The sequence below is a fragment of the Stenella coeruleoalba genome (genome assembly GCF_951394435.1).
Source record: "Stenella coeruleoalba genome assembly, chromosome: 2".
Classification (NCBI taxonomy): domain Eukaryota; kingdom Metazoa; phylum Chordata; class Mammalia; order Artiodactyla; family Delphinidae; genus Stenella; species Stenella coeruleoalba.
In genome coordinates, this window is record NC_137147.1 from 109,269,693 (window position 1) to 109,297,265 (window position 27,573).

Genomic DNA, 27,573 nt, shown 5'->3' on the forward strand with positions numbered 1-27,573 from the left:
TCATTAATCATTAGAGAAATGCAAACCAAAACTACAATGAGATATCATCTCACCAGTGAGAATGGCCATCATCAAAATCTACAAACAATAAATACTGGAGAGGGTGTGGAGAAAAGGGAACCCTCTTGCACTGTTGGTGGGAATGTAAATTGATACAGCCACTATGGAGAACAGTACGGAGGTTCCTTAAAAAACTAAAAATAGAACTACCATACGACCCAGCCATCCCACTACTGGACATATACCCCGAGAAAACCATACTTCAAAAAGAGTCATGTACCACAATGTTCATTGCAGCTCTATTTACAATAGCCAGGACATGGAAGCACCCTAAGTGTCCATCAACAGATGAATGGATAAAGAAGATGTAGCACATATATACAATGGACTATTACTCAGCCATAAAATGGAATGAAACTGAGTTATTTGCAGTGAGGCCACAAATGGCCATGCTAAAGCAATCTACAGATTTAAGTGAGGTGGATGGACCTAGAGACTGTCATACAGTGTGAAGTAAGTCAGAAAGAGAAAAACAAATACCATATGCTAACACATATATATGGAATCTAAAAAAAAGAAAAGAAAAAGAAAATGGTCAGAAGAACCTAGGGGCAAGACGGGAATACAGATGCAGACCTACTAGAGAATGGACTTGAGGATACGGGGAGGGGGAAGGGTAAGCTGGGACAAAGTGAGAGAGTGGCATGGACATATATACACTACCAAATGTAAAATACATAGCTAGTGGGGAGCAGCCGCATAGCACAGGGAGATCAGCTCGGTGCTTTGTGACCACCTAGAGGCGTGGGATAGGGAGGGTGTGAGGGAGGGAGACGCAAGAGGGAAGAGATATGGAGACATATGTATATGTATAACTGATTCACTTTTTTATAAAGCAGAAACTAACACACCATTGTAAAGCAATTATACTCCAAGAAAGATGTTAAAAAAAATCACATTAAAAAAAAACAAACAGGGGGCTTCCCTGGTGGAGCAGTGGTTAAGAATCCACCTGCCAATGCAGAGGACACGGGTTCGAGCCCTGGTCCGGGAAGATCCCACATGCCACGGAGCAGCTAAGCCCGTGCGCCACAACTACTGAGCCTGTGCTCTAGAGCCTGCGAGGCACAACTACTGAGGCCTGCACACCTAGAGCCCGTGCTCCACAAGAAGCCCACGCACCATAACGAAGAGTAGCCCCCACTTGCTGCAACTAGAGAAAGCCCACGTGCAGCAACAAAGACCCAATTCGGCCAAATAAATAAATAAATTAATTAATTAAAAAAACAAAACAAAAACAAAACAACTTAAGAATAAACCTGACCAAGGAGGTGAAAGACTTATGTGATGAGAACTATAAAACACTGATAAAGGAAACCGAAGATGTTTCAAAGATATGGAAAGATATCCCATGCTCTTGGATTGGAGGAATTAATATTGTTAAAATGGCCACGCTACCCAAAGCAATCTACAGATTTAATGCAATCCCTATCAAATTACCCAGGACATTTTCCACAGAAATAGCAAATAATTCTAAAATTTATATGAACCATTAAGGCCTCAGAATTGCCAAAACAATCCTGAGGAAAAAGAGCAAAGCAGAAGGCATAACCCTCACAGACTTCAGACCATATTACAAAGCTACGGTAATCAAAACACCATGGTACTGACACAAAAACAGACATGAATCAACGGAACAGAATAGAGAGCCCAGAAATAAACCCACAAACCTACAGTCAATTAATCTTTGACAAAGGAGACAAGACTATACAATGGAGCGAAGACAGTCCCTTCAAGCAAGTGGTGCTGTGAAAGCTGGAGAGCCACATGTAAATCAATGAAATTAGAACACACCCTCACACCATACACACAAATAAACTCAAAATGGCTTCAAGACTTAAATATAAGTCATGACACCTTAAAACTCCTAGAAGAGAATGTAGGCAAAACATTCTCTGACATAAATTGTACCCATGTTTTCTTAGGTCAGTCTCCCAAGGCAATAGAAATAAAAGCAAAAATAAACAAATGGAACCTAGTCAAACTTATCAGCTTTTGCAGAGCAAAGGAAACCATAAACAAGACGAAAAGACAACCTACAGACTGGGAGAAAATATTTGCAAACAATGCAACCAACAAGGGCTCAGTTTCCAAAATATACAAATAGCTCATACAACTCAATAACAAAAAAACAAACAACCCAATCAAAAAACGGGCAGAAGACCTAAACAGACATTTCTCCAAAGAAGACATACAGACGACCAGTAGGCACATGAAAAGATGCTCAACATTGCTAATTATTAGAAAAATGCAAATCAAAACTACAAAGAGGTACCACCTCACACAAGTCAGAATGGTCATCATTAAAAAGTCTACAAATAGCAAATGGTAGAGAGGGTGTGAAGAAAAGGGAACCCTCCTATACTGTTGGTGGAAATGTAAATTGGTGCAGCCACTATGAAAAACAGTATGGAGGTTCTTCAAAAAACTAAAAATAGAGTTGCCATATCATCCAGCAATTCGCACTCCTGGGCATATACCCAGACTAAACTATAATTCGAAAAGATACATGCACCCCTATGTTCAGAGCAGCACTGTTTACAATGGCCAAGACATGGAAGCAACCTAAATGTCTCTGGACAGATGAATGGATAAAGAAGACGTGGTATGTATGTATGCACACACGTGTACACACACACACACACACACACACACACACACACACACACACACAATGGAATACTACTCAACCACAAAAAAGAATGAAATAATGCCATTTGCAGCAACATGGATGGGTCTGGAGATTATCATACTAAGTGAATTAAGTCAGAAAGACAACTACCATATGATATCACTTATATGTGGAATCCAAAACAAGACACAAATGAACTTATTATGAAACAGAAACAGACTCACAGACATAGAGAACAGACTTGTGGTTGCCAAGGGGCTGAGGGGATTAAGGAGGGATGGATTGAGAGTTTGGGATTAGCAGATGCAAACTATCACATATAAAATGGATAAACAACAAGGTCCTACTGTGTAGCACATGGAACTATATTCAATATCCTGTAATAAAACCATAATGGAAAAGAAAAAAAAAGAATGACTGAACATATAAACATACTGAATATATAGAAACCAATAAGTTCATTATAACACTACCACTAAAAATAATAGAGGAAGTCACCTCATACCGATTAGGGTGGCTACTATGAAAAAAACAGAAAATAACAAATGCTGGTGAGGATGTGGAGAAATTGGAACCCATGTGCACTACTGGTGGGAATGTAAAATAGTACAGCCACTGTAGAAAACAGTATGGGGGCCCCCCGAAAAATTAAAAATAGAATTACCATATGATCCAGCAATTCCACTTCTGGATATATACCCAAAAGAACTGATATTGTACAACACAAGGAATATAGCCAGTAATTTACGATAACTATAAATTTTGGAGTATAACCTTTAAAAATTGTGAATCACTGTATTGTACACCTCTAACTAACATAATATTGTACCGCAACTATAATAAAATAAAATAAAATACTTGATCACACAAAAAAAGAATTGAAAGTAAGGTCCTGAAAAGGTTATCTGTACACCATGTTGATAGCAGCATTATTCATAATACAACTGGAGGCAACTCAAGTGTCCATCAGTGAATGAATGGATAAACAAAATGTGGTATATACAACAACAGAATATTATTCAGCCTTAAAAAGAAAGGAAATTCTGTCAAATGCTAAAATATGTATGAACCTTGAAGATATTATACTAAGTGAAATGAGCCAGTCAAAAAGAGACGAACACTGTATGATTCCATTTATGTGAGCTACCTAGAATAGTCAAATTCATAGAAACAGAAAGTAAAATGGTGGTTGCCAGGGGGAAAGGGGAGGGGAGAATAGGGAGTTGTTATTTAATAGGTTTAGAGTTTCAGCTCTGCAAGATGAAAAGAGTTCTGGAAACTGACTTCACAACAATGTGAATGTACTTAACGCTACTAAACTGTACACTTAAAAAATGGTTAAGATGGTAAACTTTATGTTACGTGTATTTTACCACAATTTTTAAAAATAATAGAGGAGGGACTCTCAAAACACCATTTAAGATTGTTGGGGCATCAACTCACTACTGTGAAAACTGTTAACTGAGGGAAACAAATTTATCCACTTTTCCAACATAAACTGTATTTCAGCGTAACCTAATAGCCCTCAAGGAAGAGGAAAAGATTTTATACAGAATTCCAGCTAATAAATGAGAAAGAAATAATAAAATTTAAAACAACCTCCTGCAACTCCTAATAAAATTACTGTCTCAAGCAGCAATTATTAACGGCTGCTAAAATCATTAGGTAAAAAGATAGGAAACTTTATAAGGAAGGGATCTGAACATCACCAACCTAAACTCACTGATCAAGTTTAGCATCATTAAAACGGAGACAATCAAGCACATTGTGCCTCCCTGAAGTAATGAATTATGAAGAACACAGATTTCCCATTCCTCAAGATGAATCTAATCAAGTCTTCATTGCTAACTTCTAGTCTACAGATAAAATATGGGGTATAGAACAAATTAACTGTATGAGGAAGCAATCAAACTCAAAATTATCCTGAAAAATTCTCAGGAAGCAATCAGTGAAACCCAGAATTGTCCTGGAAAGTTCTCAGGACACACGAACCAGTTTCTTCAACAAAACAATGATGTGAAAAATAAGGGGGGGCGGGGAGCCCTTGTTGGGTGGAGTAGGAAAAGGTACTGCTCTAGATTGAGAAATTTCAAAGATATAACAAACAAACACAACACTTGGTCCACATCTGGATTCTGATTCAAAACAAGCTCAACTGTAAAAATACAATTTTGACATGAATGGAAAATTTGAATATGAATTGTATTAGACAATGTTAAAGAACTGTTATTCATTTTGTTAGGTGTGATAATGACATAGTTAAACAAAAGCTTAAGAACAAGAAGAAGTAATCTCTTTGTGCTGACATCTGCCCAACAAGGTGGCTTGGAATGTAAGGGGAAGGACCCCCTCCAGCCACTGCAGAGGGAGGCATAAGTGGTTCAGACTCCCAGGAAGAAGTCAAAGGCCCAAACATGCTGTCCTACAGTCCCTCCAGCAGAGTGGAGCCCAACCCCACCCACTGGTCCACTGCCTGCCCCTCATATGGCCTAAAGCTTGGGTACCATCTTGGGAAACCCAAAGCCAACGGCCATCAAGGTTAGATTTTGATCCCAAAACTCAAGCCTTCCCCTTTCCCTGAGACTCTGAGGCCACATTTATTGGCAGGAGATTTTGTGAGAGAACAGAGCTGGACTGAGAGAAGCCTCACAGCAGCCCCTCCCTTTCCCTCTGTGGGGGCCCTCTTGTCCAGCTCCCACTGAAGGAGAATGACACAGAGAAGATGCAGGATGAGAAGGGTGCCAGCCTGGGATCCTACACCCAGACCTTAGCCTGCTCAGATTTTAAAAGGCGAGTGAAGAAAAGTGTGGGGGAAAAACCACAGGCACAGGTATCAGACCTTCACTGGCAAAGGTTCTGATCAGATGACCCAGAAGAAGTGATCCTGTCCAAGTTAATCATGCTGGTACAGCAGGAATACCTGAAGCCCCAGAGGAAAGGGCCTGGGGGACCCACACTCCACCTGACTCATTAGAAAGAAAATGCAAACTGAAACAGAGAAGGTGAAGATGAGAGGCAACAGGGACTTACAGCAGCTTGCTGGCCCCTTTCAGGGGCTGCCTACTGAATTCTACCTCCTGTCTCTAGCCCAACACTCCCAAGGCTGGTCTCCCTCCCAACAACTCCCTGTTCCTCAAACCACTTTGCACTTTCCCATACCTTTGCCCTATACCTGGAACACCCCTTGCCCCTCCCCCTCCTCCAAACTCATCCCTGCAGGTCCAGCTCAAATGTCATGTCCACGTGGCACCCTCCCTATGCCTGGAACCACGAGGAATTAGTCCCTCTGAGGAACTCTATGCAACTATGTTACAAGCCTGTTTTCAGCCCTTAGCCTGCCGCACACTCTAGCAGTTCGGGTGGGGAGCCCTGCCCTTGCTGAGCCATCGTGAGCTCCTGGAAGAATGGTGTGACTTCCTCCTACGGGCAACCCTGCTCTTGACACAGAGCCTCTGTGCACACGGGGAACACTCAATAAACAAGGGCAGAGCTCATCAAGACACCAACAGGTGCGTGGGTCACTGTGAACTGAAGTAAAAAGAGCTGGTCTGCTTTCCTTCCAGGCCTCTGTGGCCCTGGCTTAGGGAGGCTTGGTGAGGGGCTGGGCTTGGCTAAGTTGTTAAGGGAGCCACCTGAAGAGGGAAGAGAAGAGCCTTCTGGAGGCCTGCTTCTTCAGAGTACCTTGCTAATACAGACAACAACCGACACACAAGGTGCCAAAGGGTGTTTTCAGCATGGAATGCCTTAAGTCACACACACACACACACACACACACACACACACACACTCACACACTCATCAAGTTCTCATCAAGCATAACCAAGAATCGGAACAAGAGATAAGGGCAGCTGCTTTCTTAGTAGTGAGAACAGAGATGAAGGGAAGAGGCCCCAAAGCCTTTGACTCAGGGCCCACATGTCAGTCTGCTCTCCTTCCACATCAACCCTGCTACTGGCCCTATGACAGCTTCCCCAAAGGGATTCTGCAAAAACAGCTATGTCCACCGTGGGGCACACAACTTGGTAAAGACAAGGTTCTTAGAAGTACAGACTGAGGCGCAGGGCAGTGATGCACCTACCTCTGCCCCCAAGTTCTTTGGGCACGTGCAAGGACTGTGCTGACAGCTGCCAGAGACCAGGGGACCATCCAGCAGAGCCCTAGCCCCGGCCCAACAATGGACCCTGAGAGCCCACTGGAGTGGGAGCGGAGTGTCCGTAAATACACTCGTTAAATCTTCAGGGTCTCCCCTCAGTTGTGGGCAGGATGCTTTTCCCAATAAACACCAAGCACTAAATATCCAGGTGGGTCGCTAACCAGCAAGCCAGATTCCTCTTCTAGCACTCTTAAGATGCCACACTGCCCCACATCAATGAGCTTCTCTCTCCATGCCCAGTCATGGAACCGTGCGAACCAGGGGCCTGACAACTATCACAGAGAGGGTCTGCTTACCAGCCCCTCGGTTTCCTCCGTCATCCTCTGGAAATGTGCAGCCATAGCCATGTAGTCTCGCATCTGCTTGTGACATTCGAGACACTTGATACTGTGCCGGATGAGCCTCACAGGGTCTGGGTAGAGTGGCAAAGCTGGGAGTGGGGGGCTGGCACTGCTTGAAGTGAGGCCGTGTTTGGGGGAGGAGGGGGGAGCCGGGGTTGCTGGTGCCGTGGAGTTCGCGGGGGCCGACACGAACATTTGGTCCGCAGAGATGGGCTTCACAAGCAGCTGAGAGCACTGCATGACGAGACCCTTGCTCTTGTGGTCACGGGCATGCCGGAGCAGGCTGCACTTGTTGAAGAAGAGCAGCGTCTGGGAGCACAGTGTGCACAGCACCTCGATGTGGACGCTCCGCCGGCCGTAGTGCTGGCTCAGGCTCTTCTCTAAGGCAAACGCATCCCCACACTCCAGGCAGCAGTACCCACTGGCCGGCACGTGGATCCTGCTGTCCGCAGGCGGGCTGAGATTTGGCGCGTAGAGGGGCACGGGGTTGGAGCTGTGGAGGACCTTGTTGAAGACCTCCACAACCAGTGGGGCGGCCTTTTTCACCTGGTGGACCAGGGGCACCGACATCTGCGTGAGCTGTGGCTGGCTCCGCCTCTGTGCTGAGGACTTGGCTGTCACGGACGCGGCCACACTGTGGGGGACCAGATTCAGGTTGGCCAGGTGCACGGCTTTGGGCAGGAGGTTGGCAGGGGCCAGGGTGGATGCCTGCAGTGCTGTGCTCTGCTGCTGCTTCTTGCCCATCTGTGAGCCCGAGGCAGCCCCCTTTGGGCCCCGGGACCCAGAGCTGCAGCAGGAAGTTGAAGATTCACTGGCTTTTGTCATGCTCTCATCCCCCTTCCTGTCACCCTGAGGGCTCCCTGAATTTGTGCCCACCTCAAGAAAGTGCTCCGCCCCAGACAGGGCAGTGACCTCATCCTCCTGCACCTCGCTCGGGGCCTCAGCAATGGCGCTTCCTAGAGGTGACCCAGCAGGGGACTTACTGGGATCGTCAGGGTCTGGTAGGATCCTTGTGACAGTCCGTTTGATTTCCCCTGATGATGTCTTAATGGTTTTGATTCTGACTTTGGGAATTGCTGGTGGGGAGCTGGCAGCCACAGAAGGGGAGCCTTTGCTGCTGCTGTCACTGCAGATGCTCCGAGGGCTGTCTGATGGCTTGATACTTTTTCTAGTGGCCTCCAGAGGGCTCCGGGGACTCTTTGGTGACTTGGGCATTTTGGGGCTGCCTTTGGAGCCCTCTTTTGTGGGCCCTGAGGGATCCTTTGTGTGGGTAGGCTGATCCTCCTTGGTGACACTGGCCACTCGTTTAGCCTGCAGGGCCACCAAGGCTGCAACACAAGAGGACAGCTTGGAATGAGCTGGCTTAAGACGCTGCCTAGGGGGCACTGACGAGCAGGTACCTAGCTCCGAGGCAAGCCCCTTAGGCTCTCCGATACTGTGGCCGGGGTGGCTGTTGAACTCCAAAGCTTCCCCAAAGAATCGACTGGTATCCAGCTCCTTGTGAGGTTCCACTGCCTTCTGCCCACCTTGCTCGTGCTCCTGCTGACTCCCCAGGGGCAGGGGTTCTGGCTTGGGCTCTTTCTTACAAAAGTGATCAAACATATGCAGCTCTGGGACTGGAAACTTAGTCAGAGCCTCCAGGACCGGGCCCCCCACAGACTCACACCCAGGAGGGGGTGGGAAGTAACTGTCAGCGTGCTTGGGCTTTATCCCAAATCCATTATCTTTGATGGCATCCTCGGGTTCGGGGCTGGAGATTGGACTGAACTGGTTAAAGGTTGGTAAGGGCTCTGACTTGGAAGGTTCCAGCTTGCCGGGGAAACTCCTGGTACTATCTCCATTCATGAAAGTGGAATCAAACTTCCCACAGTTGTGGCCTAGGTTGTGGGGATCCGGAGGCAGGTCCGAGCCCCGGAATCCATTGTGTAGGAGGCTGGGAGCGACGTGGTCTTTCTCCGCTTCAAATGACTCCTGGCGGCTGGTGTTCTTGACGATGACACTCACGGCTGGCACATCTGAGGCTGATCCTGAGTGAGACAAGGACACATTCTCATCCATACACATGCCTGGAGGTTTGAGGGGACTCTCATTCTCCTCACTGGGGGTCTGGATGGCCTCCTTGGCATCAAGGCTGGTGGGGTCTGGGATGTCAAAGGCAGCCAGAAGGTCATCAAAATCTGGAGTTTTCATATCCCCCATGGCTGGATGCTGGCAAGGGCTGTAACAGAAACAGAGAACAGAATCAGTGATCACCAGGATCCCACTGGGCTCTGTCCAGCATCATCTTCATCACAAACCCATCTCGCTAACACACATGCAGCCAGCACGCACATGCACAAATCCCCACGCTATGGGAAGTCACACACCTGAGTTTTACCCCAACAGGTTTCCAAAATGCTGGGGACATTGGGGGAGGAGTGGAAAGAAAAGTTAGTATGTAGTGACAAGTCTGCCTGGTAGGCTCTACACATTAATACCTTGAAATTTCTGGTTGGTTGCAGAGCCAAAAAGAGGGTACACTCACACCACACTCCCTCAATTTCTCAGAGAATATCATCACTCGATGATCATAAGCATTAGCAAAAAACCAATCACTCAGCCCTTTAAAAAAAAAAAAGCATGGCTCAGCACCTCCGTTCTTTAGAAAACTTCTGATTCATATGAGACTTGGCTATAACTTCTGCTAATTTACTTAGTAATTAATCATTAACTTTGTATAACTTGGTTTTTTGCTGCATGAATCCAAGCAAATCCAAAATGATTTACCACTGCCAGGATTAAACAAACTCTAACAGATTATGTCATCCCCTAGGTATTTTTTTCTCTAGTCAGTGTCTGCTTGATTCCTTAATTTTCACCCCAAATCTGTTATTGGTTGGTGAATGGATCACTAAACCTGAGGGACAGGGTGACTCTCAAAGAAACACACAGTTATCAAACTGGCCAGAGAATAGTTTTAGAGAAGCCCTAAATTTTATTTTAACTTAATACACAAAGGAAAGAAAATCCACCTGTTTCCTTCATGATCTGTAGAAGCAGAGCTACAAAAACTACTGCAAAGGAGGAAACCCAAGGCCCTACGAAAGAGGCCTTCCCTTAGGAAGTTACTAAAATACTCACACTTAGATAAGACATGAAGCTGCCTGGCTCAAACCTGCTGGAAAGAGGAAGAAAAAACCCACTATCTCCCTTGTTCAGCCCATAAATCCTGCATCTGCTTCAGCATCCCAGAGCCTTATTTGCTTCAGTATTTCCTACACCATGTTTGTTCTGAAAGCCTTTGTGGATGCAGATTGACACAACTCTTTTAGAAAGCAGTACAGTAGCTGCACAGAACCAGGTCAGGGGCAAATCCTTGGGTCCAGGAACCCCACTGCCAGAAATTTATCCTAAGAACAAAAATTCCCAAAAGCTATATGCAAAAGTATACAGCATTATTAAAACAACACAAAAAGGAGACACCCACATACACACAAAGAATCTAAATGTCCAAGGACAGGGAATGGTTAAGTAACTGATAGACTATTATGTAGTTATTAAAAATCCCAATTATGAAGTCTATGTAGCAACATGAAAAATTACTTACAGTGTTAAGATTAAAATAAAAAACACATACAAAAATGTTGTCAAACTATGACAATGTAAAACTAAGTATCCATTTGAGCCAAGAATAAAAGAGAAAAGTAATTTATGCAGGGTGGTGGGATCACTGGTGTGTTAATTTTTCACAACTTTTGTGTGTGTGTGCTGGTAGACTGCCTTTATAATTTTAAAAAGGGAAAATAAAGAAAAGAACAAAAATTAGAACCACAGGGGAACAGCTGGCAGAGATATATCTATTGCCATCCCATGGGATCAACAGGCTTGCAGGTTTGGTTTCTTGTCCCACCCCACCAAGCCCCAACAAAACACATCTGCCTTCTTAAGAGAGTTCTCACGGAAAATGAAACAGACCGTCCCATTGGGAAGATATCTAATTATGGTAGATACTAATAAAGTGAAATACCAGTTAACTAAATATGAGTGGGCAGAATATCTCGCTGAAATGAGATGTAAAGTTTCTGGACAACAAATGATTGTTTGGTGGAATAAAACTGTTGGAGCCCATAAGCGAGGGGAATATACTGGATATCATTGGAAGCAATCAGCATCCCAATACCAAGTGAACTACTTTGCAGGCTGATCCCAACTATAAGGAAACACCTATGTGGTATTTGCTTTATAAGCTTATCTCCAACTCCCCCCCACCCCCCTTCAGTCTAGGAAAAAAAGATTGAGGGAAAAGGGTGGAATAGATTAGTCTTCTTAAGGTGCTGGGAAAAGCCTGTGGGGGAGGAGGGGTAGTAGTTGGCAGTGTGTGCAAGGATTATCGAGACGCCTACTACTGTTTAACTCCAAGTCACAGAGGCTTGAAGCAGAGAGATACAACATGAAAGTAATGATGTTCTCCACACAGAGAAATCTCAGGGATTGGCCAAGAATGGTCAGAGGTCAGAGCAAAAGGTATCTTTTGCTAGGAAAATCAGAGCTAATAAATGGTGTGGCAGCTCAACATCAGCAGCAGGAAAAACTTTTATAACCTTTGAATTTTAAATACCAAGGCTGATACTTTTTAAAAGCCAAAGATCAAATCCTGTTTTCTATTTAGCCCTAGTAAGGACAACCAAAATCAGCAGCAATCGATAACTGTTAAAAGACTTACAGTGGGGGACTTTCCTGGTGGTCCAGTGGTTAAGACTCCGTGCTCCCAATGCAGGGGGCCCGGGTTCGATCCCTGATCAGGGAACTAGATCCTGCACGCTGCAACTAAGACCTGGTGCAGCCAAATAAATAAATAAATAAATATTTTTTAGAAAAAGACTCACAGTGTGCCCAAGTGTCTGTATTTCTTTAAACTCTGCTCTAAAGTAAATATCGCATTGTTTATAAGTAGAAAGTAGAAATTAATCAAAATGTACCCTGTTATAAAAGCAAAGGAGAGGGACTTCCTTGATGGTGCAGTGATTAAGAATCTGCCTGCCAACGAAGTGAGAGAGTGGCATTGACATATATACACTACCAAATGTTAAATAGATAGCTAGCGGGAAGCAACCACATAGCACAGTGAGACCAGCTCAGTGCTTTGTGACCACCTAGAGGGGTGGGATAGGGAGGGTGGGAGGGAGATGCAAGAGGGAGGGGATACGGGGATATATGTATACGTATAGCTGATTCACTTTGTTATACAGCAGAACTAACACAACAATGTCAAGTAATTATACTCCAATAAAGAGGTTAAAAAAAAAAAAAAAGGAATCCGCCTGCCAATGCAGGGGACACAGGTTCGATCCCTGGTCCGGGAAAATCCCACATGCCGCGGCACAACTAAGCCCGTGCGCCACAACTACTGAAGCCCGTGCACCTAGAGCCCATGCTCAACAATAATAGAAGCCACCGCAATAAGAAGCCCACGCACCAAAGAGTAGCCCCTGCTCACCGCAACTAGAGAAAGCCAGCACGCAGCAAAGAAAACCCAACGCAGCCAAAAAAAAACAAAGTAGAAAAAAAAAGCAAAGGAGAAACTGCAAAGAAAAAGACTACCAATAAAAAGTTCTATTCATCAAAAACCTGCCAACACATAGTTAAAAAGCAAGCAACCGAAAGGAAGATTTGCAACATATAATAATTACTATCATTAATATCTTTATTAATATGTAAAAGGCCCTTAAAAAGTAGTTAGTAAAAGATAATCAACATATTAGAAAAATAAGCAAAAGTGATGAGCAGGCACTTAAAAAAAGAACAACCACAAACGGACAATTCATACGTAACAAAAGTTGCAACCTCACAAAAAATTAGAGAAACACAAATTGAAATAATGAGAAACATTTTTGGCTTATTAAATTGACCAAAGTTTTCAAAAACTAATAATCCCCAGTGTTGGCAGAGATGTAGCAAAATAAGCATTTTGAAAGTAATAGAAATTGATACAACCTGTCTAAAGAGCAATTTAGCAATACATACATAAGGCTCAATAATTCCACTTCCAGATATTTATCCTAAGGAAATAGAGATGCATGTGACAAAAATAATCATTACAGAATTATTTATAACAAAATTATTTTATAACAAAAAATGAGACACAACCTGAAGTCCCAACAATAGGAAGTTGGTTCAATAAATTATGGTCTATTTACACAATTAAATACTAGGCATCATTATAGATCAATATTTAAGACTATGAGAAATGCTCCTAAAATGAAGAAAAAAGATACTGAAGTGTACACACAGTACAATCTTTATTTAAAACAAAAAAATTTTTTTACTATACATAGTTCTTATGAAAAAGCCTAGAGGAATACTCTAAAATGTCAAAAATATCTCAACAGATAATGAAATTATTTTCTTTCCTTTTTATCTACATTTTCAAATTATTTATTCAAACGATTTATTTCAAATTTTATTGCTTAAGTAATTTTATTAAATTATATTTTTAACCTATGAAAAGAAGAAATTAGGCAGGCCAAAAAAATTTGAGGCACTTGGGGCTTCCCTGGTGGTGCAGTGGTTAAGAACCCACCTGCCAATGCAGGGGACACGGGTTCAAGCCCTGGTCCGGGAAGATTCCCACATGCCGCGTAGCACCTAAGCCCCATGAGCCACAACTACCAGCCTGTGCTCTAGAGCCCTCGTGCCTAGAGCCTGAGCTCCACAACAAGAGAAGCCACTGCAATGAGAAGCCCATGCACTGCAATGAAGAGTAGCCCCCACCCACACAACTAGAGAAAGTCCGCATGCAGCAACGAAGACCCAACGCAGCCAAAGATAAATAAATAAAATAAAATAAATAAATTTATATTAAAAAAAAATTGGGGGAGCTTCTTACAGAGGACTCTAAAAATCATCACTATAAAACTCTTTAAGCACATCTGGCATGACTCAGCAAGGGACTGCCAGCTAGAAAAATCGGTGAAGTAACTTAATTAAAATTAAAGGTGTAGTCAAAATAAAAAGCTTCAGCATACACCAGTGTCTGCAACTTGTTGCAAGCAGCCGAAGTTGGAAAGAGCAAACCACAGACGGCTGCCTGCCTACCTTGCCTGGGGGCAGTCCTCAGGACCCAGAGGTGATGGCCCCTGCCCCATGCCCACAAATACCAGCCTAGGAACCATGGCTCACCCTGCAGAGCACTCAGCAGGGTTTACCCTGAAGCATCTGAACAAGCTAGAGCCACGCATGGTGAGCTCACCCAGTGATCTAGAATGGCCTAGTCAACAGACAAGGCAGGCTCCCCAGTTCTCTGAGCCCTAGGCCAAGAGCAAATTTCACTCAAAGGTGAGAAGGTGGAACCATGCTACGATACATACAACCCCCTTGGGGGTGAACTGGCAGACTGACGCTGTATCCTCTCAGGGTAAGTTTCTATTCAGGGAAGATCTGGAAACTAAAAAAAATGTTAAAGTGAATATAAATACCCAGTATTTATTACAGGGTCTACTAGCTGCCCAGGAAATTTTGCCAAACAGTTAAGTAAACATATCAACTAGGTGAGAGGGAGGGAAGAACACCTTAATTTTAAAACGGCCTCATCAGGCCTAATTAACCTATTCGAATTCTTTGAGGAGATAAAAACAATATGATTATGGCAGAACTAGTAGGCAGAATTTCTAATGCCAAAATTCCACCAAAAAAACAACACACTGAATTCCATGTTGCATGTATGTTTGTCTTTATGTGATTGTCATTTATGGGAAACCATGAACGACGGTGTTTTTTAACCCATTGACCAGTTCTGGACTGGAGCGCAATGCTTTCATAAATTGCCTAGAATGATAGTTCCCAACCCATTGGGGACCCAACTTCATATCCACAAATATGTTCCCAATGACCAGCCATTAAAAACACCATTACTGAATGAGAGTCCATGAAAAAATTAATTTGAAAAGGAGGTCTCAATGCTTTGGTAACCAATAATCTAGCAGAAAAACATTAGGTTGTAAGATTCATGAGGGAAGAGACTTATCTGTCTCATTCACCACTGCATTCTCCATTAGGCAGTCAATAAATATTTGTTGAAGCAATAAAATGAAACCTTCAAGACTGCAAATGGCCTAAAAGCTGTTCCAGAAATGAAAATGCGAAATTAAAAGACAAGTTCTAAGGAGGCTGTATGAATAGGCGAAATTATGGCAAAGTAGCATTAGTGAAAGCAAATGTGAAGGAACGTTTAGGGAAAAGCAATTCCAATTATACTAGAATATATATGGTTATGGTTAGAATAATGGGTTCTAAGCTAAACTGTTCAATAAAGAAGCATCAGCTTAGACTGTTCCCTTAAGACACCACGTTGCATGTTTCATCACAAAAGGCCCAGAAAACACTGGGCATTATCAGAAAGGACACTGGAAACAAAATAAAACTTGTGATCCTGCCCTTATTCACAATCACTCAGTGTCCACAGAGAGATGTGCTGAGCAGTTTTGGCTCCCCACACTTTAAGAAAGATGTACCAGGGCTTCCCTGGTGGCGCAGTGGTTGAGAATCTGCCTGCTAATGCAGGGGACACGGGTTCGAGCCCTGGTCTGGGGGGATCACACATACCGCGGAGCAACTAGGCCCGTGAGCCACAACTACTGAGCCTGCGCGTCTGGAGCCTGTGCTCTGCAACAAGAGAGGCCGTAATAGTGAGAGGCCCTTACACCGTGATGAAGAGTGGCCCCTGCTTGGCACAACTAGAGTAAGCCCTTGCACAGAAACAAAGACCCAACACAGCAAAAATAAATAAATTAATTAATAAACTCCTACCCCCAACATCTTCTTAAAAAAAAAAAAAGAGAAAGATGTACGAGAGTTGGAAAAGGTCCTGAGAAATGAGACTGAGTAGATGGAAGAGCTTTCTAATAAGAGCCTAAAAATTAGAACTCTATTTTATTCTAGAGAGATGAAGATTTAGGGGAAAGGGGGAACATAATTGAAGTATAGGTTTGTGCATCAAACCTCAAACACTAGAGAGCAGAGGGCAGCATTTTTGAAGTTTGAAGTAAATAAAAGATATAGACCAAAACCAACAACAACAACTTAATCCATTAGTCAGAAAATATACTGATATTGTTAAAGGTAAAATATATAAATGTAGTAACATCCACACTTATTCAAATCTATAATTTTTTTTTTAAAGGCTCTGAGAAACTAAAAACAAGGAATTGTCACTAAATCCATGAGCTTTCTTTCCCTCAGCACTGAAGCCTTTGAATTTCAAATAACGTTAAACTTGGTCACCTGTTTTTCCTTTTCTTTTTTTTTTTTTTTTTTTGCGGTACGCGGGCCTCTCACTGTTGTGGCCTCTCCCGTTGCGGAGCACAGGCTCCAGACATGCAGGCTCAGTGGCCATGGCTCACGGGCTCAGCCGCTCCATGGCACGTGGGATCTTCCTGGACCGGGGCACGAACCCATGTGCCCTGCATCGGCAGGCGGACTCTCAACCACTGCGCCACCAGGGAAGCCCCACCTGTTTTTCTTAATAATATTAAGTTCAGCAATAACAGAACATCAAGGGGGCAGATACACTCCAAATTTAAGAAAAGTCTGATCTCTATTCAGTATATTCTGTCTAATGAAACACGGAAACAAATAACATCACAGATTTATACGATGAAAATGAAAGACCACATGATTTAGGGAACACTGGGCTGTGAAACAACAAAATTGTTTCCTTTTATTTGCCACCTTGTTGGATGAGGACTAGAAGGAAGGATGAGTATGTATGTTTTACAACCTGTAGGTGAACTCTTTACCCTACTGCCCCACATGACTGAATATGGCGTAGATATTGACATAAACTGTGTTCAATTATTGTTATAACAGTTAAGAGTTTAAAAATGGATAAATAGGGACTTCCCTGGTGGCGCAGTGGTTAAGAATCTGCCTGCCAATGCAGGGGACGCAGGTTCGAGCCCTGGTCCAGGAAGATCCCACATGCCGCGGCGCAACTAAGCCCACGCACCACAACTACTGAGCCCGCGCTCTAGAGCCCGCGAGCCACAACTACTGAGCCCGCGTACCACAATTACTGAAGCCCACACACGTAGGGCCTGTGCTCCACAACAAGAGAAGCCACCGCCATGAGAAGCTCGTGCACCACAACGAAGAGTAGCCCCCACTCGCCACAACCAGAGAAAAGTCCACATGCAGCAACAAAGACCCAATGCAGCCAAAAATAAAATAAATTTATAAAAATAAATAAATAAATAAAAATGGATAAATAAAATTTCCCCCAGCTTTCTATTTCAGAAGAAACATCCCAGGGGATAATAAAGCAAAAAATAACTCAAACTGTATGAGACACAGAGAGAGAGAGAGAGAGAGATTATTTAGCAGACCCTAAGAAAGTACTTGAGTTTGTTCCCAGGTGGGAGAACTTCTGTACCAGGAATGGAAACTGGGCAAGGGGAAAGAGAGAATGAGCAAGCAAGCACAAGAGCAAGCTGCTACTCCCATGACTTGCAGGAACTTCAATCTGGACTCTGGCTGGAACACTGATCAGAAAGAGACACTGCTTCTATGGGTGGTGGAGAAGGGAGCTCAGTGAAACTTTAGCTGGATCAAAGGGAACAGAAAAAAAGAGTTCCTGGACCCAGAATGAAGCCCCAGACTGGGAATAGTAGAGCTAAAAGAATAAGAAATTGTGAACCACGGAGAACTAGCTTTCACCCCTATGCTGTCACCAATTACCTATGTAAGGATCTTAGGCAGGCCTTGGTTTAATATGTAAAATTAAACTAACCTGAAGGGTCTCTGAGACCTTGAACAGGCTAGGCTACAACAGCTGGGCAAATTAATCTAGAACTATTGGATTTCTACATAAAACTTAAGTCCTAAAGTAGACAAGCAGACTCTCTGCCACATACATACTACTGCCCTCCTGAATACACATCTGAGGCCTTCTTATAGGTCTAAGTGATCCCAAGTCACAGACGTTCTGAGTCAATCAGTGGTCAATGCTTCATTTCATGAGGCACCTGGCATTCTAATCATTAGCAAAGAACAGCCCAAAGAGATTCTCAGCAGTATACAAGAAAACAGGTGCCCCAACAGACCCAGGCAAAACAACAAAGCGTTTCACTTGTCTTTTCCTCTATCTGGTCTTAGTCCTGCCAATGCATATTTTGCCAGAATGGTTGCTGTAAAACACTTATCTGATCACAGAGACGTCCCAGTTCAAAATCCCCATCACCTTCAGTAAGTAAACTCTTCTTCCAGCGTGCAGAAGCCATTCCCATCTGGTCTGTGTCCACCTCTCCAGCCACTTCCCAGGGTACATTTCAGTCACTGGTGTCAGAGCTTGAGCTGTTCCTCCTGAGTGGCCCCAAACATAAATCTGCCCGAGAACTCCTCATCCCCAAGCTCCTGCTCCAGGGCCCCTCCTCCTGGATGCCTTCTCTGAGTCCTCTGCCCTTCCCTTCCTCCCTTCCTCTATGGCAGCACTTCCCACAGTAGGCTGGGATCCTAAGTTTTCTCATCAGTCTGTGAGTCTCCCGAAAATCGGGGTCATATCCTTTACCTCTATGCCCAGGGCCTAACACACCTAGTTCCCAATGTTATGGGGGTTGTCACTGCTCCCACCCCTCCCAGAACCTTTCCTTGAAGCCTCTCCAAACCCTGGCTGATACACCTGTCCCTGCCTGCCCTGCCCAAGATGTCTGTCACCCAGAGGCAGCTTCTCTTCTCTCTGTCTAAGCCCTTCCACCCCAACCAAAAATTCCATTTCCCAAAAACAGAATTGCATTGCAAGCATTCTAACAAGACTCACAGGATGTTAGAGCTGAAGTGGACCTCAGAAATGACCTGGTCCAGTGGCTTCCAAATGCCCGTCTGCAGACTGCTGCTGGACTGACTGCAAAAGAATAACATGGGGAGTGACTTTAAAACACAGAATCCCAGGCTCCACTGTGGAAATTCTGATTCAGTAGGCCTGGGATGGATCCCTGCATTTTTTTAAGAAGCTTCCCAGTTGATTCCAGGGCACTGGTCTAGTCCAACCTCTTCATTTTATACATGAAGAACTGAGGCTCAGAAAGGGGAAGTTCATCCATCAAATAATTACCAAATGCCAAGACTTATGCCAGGCACTGAGGACACAAAGGGAAGGCCCAGACCCTGTTTTTGAGTGCCCTCCCCTCCACAACCCACTGAAAACACCTCTCAACCACATACCTGTGAGTGCCACCAAAAAGGCTCATCAAGGGGACACAGGCTTCCTACAAGCAAGGAAGGGAAAGGGACTTTCTCTGACTGCCCTTGTCAGAAGTCATCTCATCCTCCCTTGTGCTCCCTTTTGTTTTACTTATTTCTCCTCATAATTTTCTACCTTTAATGTAGCACCTTCAAACTACCTTCAATGTAGCTTACCAGTAAAATGTTCTCTCTTCTGCTATTTCATAAGCCCCTCGACAGGCACTCACTGAATCATTAATTAATTGGTATCCCTCGATTCTAGACTTGGATTTCTACTTGGATAGGCATCTCAAATCTAATATGTCCAAAATCTAACTCTTGGATTTCCTCCTACATTCTTTCTCATTTCAGTAAATGACAACTCAGTCCTTCCAGTTGCTTGGGCCAAACCTTGGCATCTTTGAGTCCTCTCTTTCCCTCATACCCTTAATCCAATCCATAAGCAAATCCCGTCAACTCTACTTCCAAAATGTAACCAAATCCAACCATTTCTCACCACCTCCAACCATCTTCTTTTCTCTCCTGGATTCCCACAAAAGCCTGATGACTGGTCTCCTTGTCTCTCCTCTTTGCCTCTACTACTCACTCGCAACACAGCAGCCAGAGTGCTGCTTTTAAATCATCCACCAGATCATGTTCCTCCTCTCCTTAAAACCCTTCAACACCGTCCCACCTCACGCAGAGTAAAATCCAGTCTTCACCCCAGCCTACATGGCCAGGACGATCTAACCACCCTCTGTCTCCTACACCTCTCTGTTGCCAGTCTGCTCCAGACTCCTTACTGCTCCTCAACCAAGCAGGGCATACTCCTGCTCAGAGCCTCTGCACTTACTATCCCCTCTGCTTGGAATGTTCTTCCCCTCAGATCTCTGTGGGCCCACTCCTCACTTCCTTCAGGTCTTTATTCAAACACCACTTTGTCAGGAGCCTTCTATGACCATTGTGCATAAGATACCAATCCCCACCCTCACCATCAATCTCTGTCCCTTTAGTCTGCTTTGTTTTTCTTCACAGCCCTTATAGCATCTGACACATTATATAACTGCTCATTTATTTATTTTCTGTGTGTAAGCTCCACTATGTTTACTAGACGGTAATCCACCATTAGAAAGGGGGAATGATGTGACAGGCTCATCTGTCCAGAACGAAGATTGTTCAAGGATAGTCACAGATTCCTAAGCAAGTTTATTACCGGTCAAGCAGCTGGCAAATTTGCTACAGTGTTTGTATTTAGCTTTTGAAAACTTTTTATAAATAGAGAGACCTTGAGTGGTGATGGGGCCTTGCCAGTGGGAAAGGGTCTATCTGAAGTCACACTTGTCTATGAACCCTAGGCCCCTGCAGGACTAAGTTAAATATTATATTTTATTGGTGTTAAGTGCCTACTGGCCATTGTCCCCACAATAAGGTCATCTGTCTTGAGGACTGGATCAGTGTGACGCCAATGGAGGGGGAAGGCTAGCTCTGAGAACCACAGGGAAGAGGAGAACACAAGGTGGTCTTGAGTCTTAAGACAAGAGGATACAACTCTGTGAATATACCAAAACCCATTGAATTACGCACTTTAAATGGGTAAACTATATGGCACGTGAATTACATCTCAATAAAGCTGTTAGATTTTTAGAAAAGATAAAAAGGAAGAAAAGAGGATAGAACTGAAAGGAATTGGGATTATAAAAGACTGTACAACTGACTGGGATGATACAAGTGGAAACTAGGCATAGGCAACAAAGTTTAAGCAGAGCTAAGAACTGAGATAAAAACTGATACTTTGTAACCAGTACCCGCTTTTCCTTTCATTACTTGAAACAGAGCTCAGCACTAAGGGACACTGCACTTTGTTAAAAGGGAAAAAGACCCAGAGACAGAAAAAAGAGAGACAGGACTCCTCTTGTTCACACACCATCCTTGAGGAGTTTCCCCCCACTGAACTTTGTAAAAGCATCATCTCTTGGTAGTAGGGATTCCCAAATTTAGGTAGGAAGCCAGTAGCCTCAGACCTGCTGGGAACCAAGCCTCCACTCCCCAAATAAAAGGGCCCCAGAAAAGAAAAAGTGGCCATTCCGCAGATCACTCCTTCCCCAGCTCTGGTACCCCTGTGTTTGGTGGCTCTGGGTGTGCCACCAATCTCATCTACCACAGGCAAACCACAGTCCCAAATATCCCGAAATTAAAAGGTTGGGGTGGGGGCCAAATGTACTATTAGTATCGGGGTGTCTCTTCAGTTCCCTTAGGTCACTAAGGAGTTTAGGAGCTGCTGAGTCAAGGGCCTGGTAAAGGATGCCTCTCCCAGGTACTCTACTCTCACTCCCCTTTTCTTTTTCTCACACCTCCACACCTCCACACACACACACACACACACACACACACACACACACACACACACACACACACACACACACACTCACACACTCTTCTCCTTCCTGTTCCTCTCTCTCCCCCTACTCCTTCCTCCATGCCCCTCTCCATTCCTCCGTCCCTTTCTCTCTTCCCCCCTCTTGTCTCCCTCACAGATGTTCTTCTTTATCCCCTTCTTCCTCTCTCTTCTCTCCTTCCCCTCTCAAAAGAGATCTGGGTGCGCTCTTTCACCATGACTGCTCAGACCCAAGTGCAGCCAGCCTCCTGCAGGAAAGCAGGGCGCCAGCCACGGCAGCTTTTCACCAACAACCCAGCATGGCAACGGACCCAACATCCAGGTATCTGCAATGTGTGCCCACTGCATATGTCCCTGGTGATCCAAGGGAATGACAGAAAATAACGTGTTCAAAGGACATCCCTATGTGCCCTTCCACCATCAGAAAAAATGGAATATCTTTTTAAGATATCTGTGAAATGTTCACAGATAAAATGATGTGATATCTGGGATCTGCCTCAAAATAACACAGGGCAGGAGGAAGAGAGCAGGGAGGGCATGTATAAATGAGACAAGATTGGCCATGAAATGATAACTGTTGGATCTGCATGAGGAGTACATGGGAGTTTATCATGTTATTTTTCTCTACATATGCACATTTCAGCACACTAGGAACCAGACTCTTGGATAGTGGACTCTATGGGTGCAACTAGCTAACCACCAAGATCACACCCATTAGGATGGCTATTATCAAACAAAACAGAAAATAGCAAGTGTTGGTGAGAATGTGGTGGAGAAACTGGAATCCTTGTGAATCGCTGGTGGGAATGTACTGTAGCCACTATGGAAAACAGCATGGCAGTTCCTAAGAAAAATTACACATAGTGGATATAACACTTCCACTTCTAGGTATATACCCAAAAGAATTGAAAGGGGTCTCAAAGAGGTATTTGTACATCTATGTTCATAGCAACATTATTCACAATATCCAAAAGGTGAAAACAACCCAAGTATTCATCAATGGATGAATGGATAAACAAAATGTGACATAAATATAAAAGGGAATATTATTCAGCCTTTAAAAAGGAATGAAGTTCTGATACATGCTAAAACATAGATGAACCTTAAAGGCATTATGCTAAATGAAATAAGCCATATACAAAAGGACAAATATCGTCTGATTCCACTGATAATGAGGTACCTAGAGCAGTCAATTTCATAGAGACAAAAAGTAGAACAGTGGTTACCAGGGGATAAAGGGGAGAAAGGAAAAGGGGTTGTTATATAATGGGTGAAGAGTTTCAGTTTGGGATGATGAAAAGGTTCTAGAGATGGACGGTGGTGATGGTTATGTGAATGTCCTTAATGCCACTGAACAGTACATTTGAAAATAGTTAAAATGGTGTAAATCAACTATACTTCAATAAAAATAATAACAAAAACACTAATAAAAAATCCTTGGATACCCTTAAAATATGGTTAAAATGGTCAATTTTCTTATGTATGTTTTACCACAATTTTTAAAAATAATGATAACTACCAAGGAACATTGAAAAAAAAAAAAAACCACTTGTGTCCAAACTCTCAGCTCTTCAAGGCCAGCTCAGGTCAGCCTAGACATCATACCTCAGTGAGGTTCTCAAAACAAGGGTGTGGTGAATATTGCTGGGAGTGTACAGCTGTGGAGAAAGGAATAACTTCTACCTATAGGCACATGGTCTAGTTTCCAAACACCACCTAAGGAAAGAAGAAAAATAAAATGTTTTTTAATAGGTCTGAAGGCAAATGTAATTAAAGTAAGTTAATAATAATAAAGTGTAGGTCAGACCCTGAGAAGAATCTCCAAACCTAATTCAAAGCGGGCCTCAAATGTAGTCAAAGATAGTACTATCCCCAGTCCCAGATCTTCTCCCTTTCGCCTAGCACAGTGTGCTGGTTCAGAGCCCAGACTTTACGTGGGTTCAAATCCCAGTTCTACTACTTACTAGCCATGTGACCTTGGCCAGGTTCCTCCACCTCTGTGTCTCAGTTTCCCCATAAGTAAAATGGGGGTTATAGGGGTTAAATGAGTTAATATTTGTAAAGCTCTTACAACACTGCCTTAAACATAGCAAATACACATGTTTGTTAAGTATTCTGCCACCAACCTCAGTGGCCAGCAAGCTTTACCTCATAACTTTTCAGAGTGCCCCTGCAGACCACTGAATCCCTAAACGTCAGGCTGACTGGATGCATGCACAGGGGACAGAGACAGGGCAAGTGAAGGTCGGTTACCCCTCCTCACAGCTCATCCTCCAGTGCTCAGGAGGGCTGAAGAAGCAGAGGATCAAGGAGTGAGCAAGGGGACCAAGGGGCAGGTAGGCTGGGGGAAAGTCACAGGTGGGGGAGAGGCAGGGAAGGGACAAGCACCAAGCAGGGGATGAGAATAAGAGAAGACATGGGGAAAGCTGGCAGACCCTTTTTTTTTTTTTTTTAATCTAAGTGGTCCTCAATTGTAACTGGACATCAGAATCACCTTGGGAACTTTGGAAACTACTAATGCTTGGCCATAACCTCCCAAGATTCCAATTTTAGAGGCCCGTGTGGAGAAACTAGTTAACAGTCCATCAGGTGCATGTACCCACAAATGACAGAATAAAGAGGCTCTTTTCTAATTCCGCTCACTCTCACTGTAATTCTGCGTTCCCTCGCTTGACTTCATTTGTCTTAACTTTGACAGACCAGCATTTATTTGGATTCTAAATAGAGGTATAGACAATATTAATGGAAAAACTTACAAGGGAATGGAAGGAAACTCATTATTCCAATTCTATAGAAGGGAAATACAGAAAACTTTTTTCCTTTTCTTATTTGGATCTTCACATTTCAAAACATAAACTAACAAGCAGACCCTGTGCTGTCCAGATGAGGATAAAGTCAGAAACCAGGGGATGGGGTAGGGAGTGTCTTAGATCTGATGTCCAAAATAAGTTAGTTCTGAGGTGCTCCAATGAGTGTGCCTGATTATTTATTCCAGGGTAACCTCAGTTCCTGCAGACACCGGATTCTTTAGGGTTATTCAGACCATCTCTGGTGCCCAATAACACAGTTTGGCTGCAGAGAGGGGCTGGCAAACCTGAGAATCAGGCTCCATTGGCCCAGGCTGGCTGCTTCTCTCAGGCCACATACACACATGTGGATTTATAGGAACTTTACAGTTTATATAACACTATTGCCACTTCACAGGGAACTCGCCAGAACCAAGACTAATACTGAGGCTCCTGCTTGCCTCCAACAACCAGACTGCCCTTCCACTCAGGAATTCTGAACCAGGAGGTCTGACTTCACATTTCAGTTTCCCAACATCCTCATCTTCCCAAGGTGCTACTGCATATGGCACACATTTTCCTTCAACTGGTATTGAGACATTCACTACAGCCCTTGCCACAATTATGACACACCTTAGGGTGTTGTAAGACTGAGATTAGGAAACAACGTACTAGAACACTGTTCTGGATTAGAGGTTCTTCCAACACCAGAAAGATTAAGAGCCCAAGAGATTCTAGGAAACCATTAAATTTAAGCTGCTAACTCTACAAGCAAGGAAATGAAGGCCCAGAGAGGTGAGGTAATCAAATGAGATAAAGTACATAAACTGGAGAGTTTTTATTACTGTGAAAGATTCCTGTTATTCCTGGCAACATGACTGGCCCTGCCTTAGCTTCCCAGAGGGCCTGAAGTCTCCTACTCACAGTTACCCATTCAAATCTCTCCATCAAACACCCAGTATAAGGCTTATTAACCCGCAGACTAGTGATTCTAGCCCTGGAAGCACATTAGAAACACATGGGGAGCAGTGCTAATACCTAACTCCACCTCAGGCCAATTAAATCAGAATCTTCAGGGGTGGGGCTGAGCATTTTTTAGAAAACAACCTAGAGGACTGATGTTGTCTGGGGCTGGGAACCACAGTCTTTAGACCAAAGTATAGTCCAGGGACCACTGGCCTCAAAAATCACCCCCAAATCTTGTTAATGATGCAGACTTCTAAGTCCACCTGCAGACTGACTCAATAGAAATAAAGTGGGTCTCGGGACTTCCCTGGTGGCGCAGTGGTTAAGAATCCGCCTGCCAATGCAGGGGACACGGATTTGAGCCCTGGGTCCAGGAAAAGCCCGCATGCCGCAGAGCAACTAAGCCCGCAAGCCACAACTACTGAGCCCTCGTGCCACAACTACTGAAGCCCGCGTGCCTAGAGCCCGTGCTCTGCAACGAGAAGCCATGGCAATGAGAAGCACACGTGCCGCAACGAAGAGTAGCCCCTGCTCGCCGCAACTAGAGAAAGCTCATGCGCAGCAATGAAGACCCAACGCAGCAAAAATAAATAAATTTTTAAAAAAAGAAGAAAGAAAGTGGGTCTCAGGAATCTGAAGCTGTGACAGTCACCCAGTGGTTAGAGAATTACAGCAGTGGCACTGAGTGAGTCTCAGAAGTCACACCTGTGCTCCGGCTGACCCTGGAGTCCTGGATGGCCCCAGTAGCTGGCCTGGGAAAGGTTCCCAGATGATTCAGACTCTGGTGCCCACTCTAAGCTAAGAGCCCCTGCAGAAGCCCCACTGCTTCAATCACCAGCAGCTGTGGCAAACCTTTCAAAAACAGAGCTGGAGTCCATCGTGGTTCTACACAGCCACCTGGGGCTTCCCATCTCACTCAGAGCTTCGGTTCAGGCCCCCACTAGGATTTACAAGCCCAGTGGGACCACCTTGGCCTCCTCTCCTATACCTTCCTCCTCCTCACTCCAGTTTTTCTCTCCACCCTGACTGCTCTTCCCTCAGATAAATGCATGGCTCCCTCTCTTACTCCTTCAGAACTCTGTTCAAACGTCCATTATCAGTGAGGCTTCCTTACTTAAAGCAGAAAATCTGCCTCCCCACCAAACCTCTCTATCTTCCATCCCAGCTTTGCTGTTTTTCTCTGTAATACTTTTCACCATCTCTCATACTTTATGTTTTACTTGTTTATTATCTATAAGACCTCACACACTGGATTACAAGCTCCATGAAAGTAAGATTGTTTATTTTGTTCCCGGTTATAGTCCCAGTGCCTATAGTGCCTGGCACAGAGCAGGCACTGAAATATTTATTCTAGGAATTAATACATCAGGAACACCAATCTCAACATAACTTGTACCAAAAGATCAAAGAAGCTGATTATACCGAAATCACTTCTCCACTGATCTCATCTTGGCAGAAGCCTTTTTAAAAACAGGCTAGAGGCCTAATGAAACAGAAACCATTTAGAAATAAGTACTTCCCGTCAATTAATCCAATCCAAATGGGTTTGTCAGTCAAAGACAATTTGTTCCGAGGAACAGATAAAACTATGGAGACAGAAAATGGAGTTGAAAGAAGGTAATCGAACAAATAGATTTCACATACTGTCCTGGTATATGTGTAGGTTCAGAAGAAAACCTGAGAGCACTTACAGCTACTCTCAGACAGGAAAGTTTCCAGCGGACCAGAAAGGACAGGCTCCCATCCAGGGTTACAGTCGGTGAGATGCAGGCCCAGTGCAGGATATGACGGCCCGCTTCCCACCAGATCCATCAACCTAATGAACCTGGAGAGGACCCGTCCTCTTTCCCTTGTGCCTGCTTTCCCCACCTGCTTCCAAAACTCATTTGAAACCATGGACAGTTCTTTAAGCTCTACCAAGTCGGGAGCACTAGAAGCTTTTATCAAGGCCACACAGCAGCTGGGGAGAATTCTGCCATTACTAAGTCTCACAGATGTCATCTGTTCTGCTCCATGTCTCCATCCTTGTCCTTGTTACCGCTTTCCTT

The 27,573-nt window shown here is 44.1% G+C and overlaps 1 protein-coding gene across 9 annotated transcripts in view; it reads right to left on the reverse strand.

The window, feature by feature from the left end:
- The window catches only part of ZNF592 (zinc finger protein 592), a 60,244-nt gene that overhangs the window by 23,464 nt on the left and 9,207 nt on the right, over positions 1 to 27,573 (reverse strand). For 3 of the 9 annotated variants that reach the window (XM_079907247.1, XM_079907246.1, XM_079907254.1), the window contains 2 exons: positions 18,975 to 19,058; positions 7,142 to 9,404 (listed from right to left, as the gene is read on the reverse strand). In XM_079907247.1, coding sequence (XP_079763373.1) covers positions 7,142 to 9,404; positions 18,975 to 19,058 — 2,347 coding nt within the window. Of the gene's footprint in view, positions 1 to 7,141; positions 9,405 to 18,398; positions 18,521 to 18,974; positions 19,059 to 19,378; positions 19,423 to 23,378; positions 24,702 to 27,573 lie in introns of those variants that run through there. The other 6 variants (XM_079907249.1, XM_079907252.1, XM_079907250.1 and 3 more) reach the window with 6 other exon arrangements.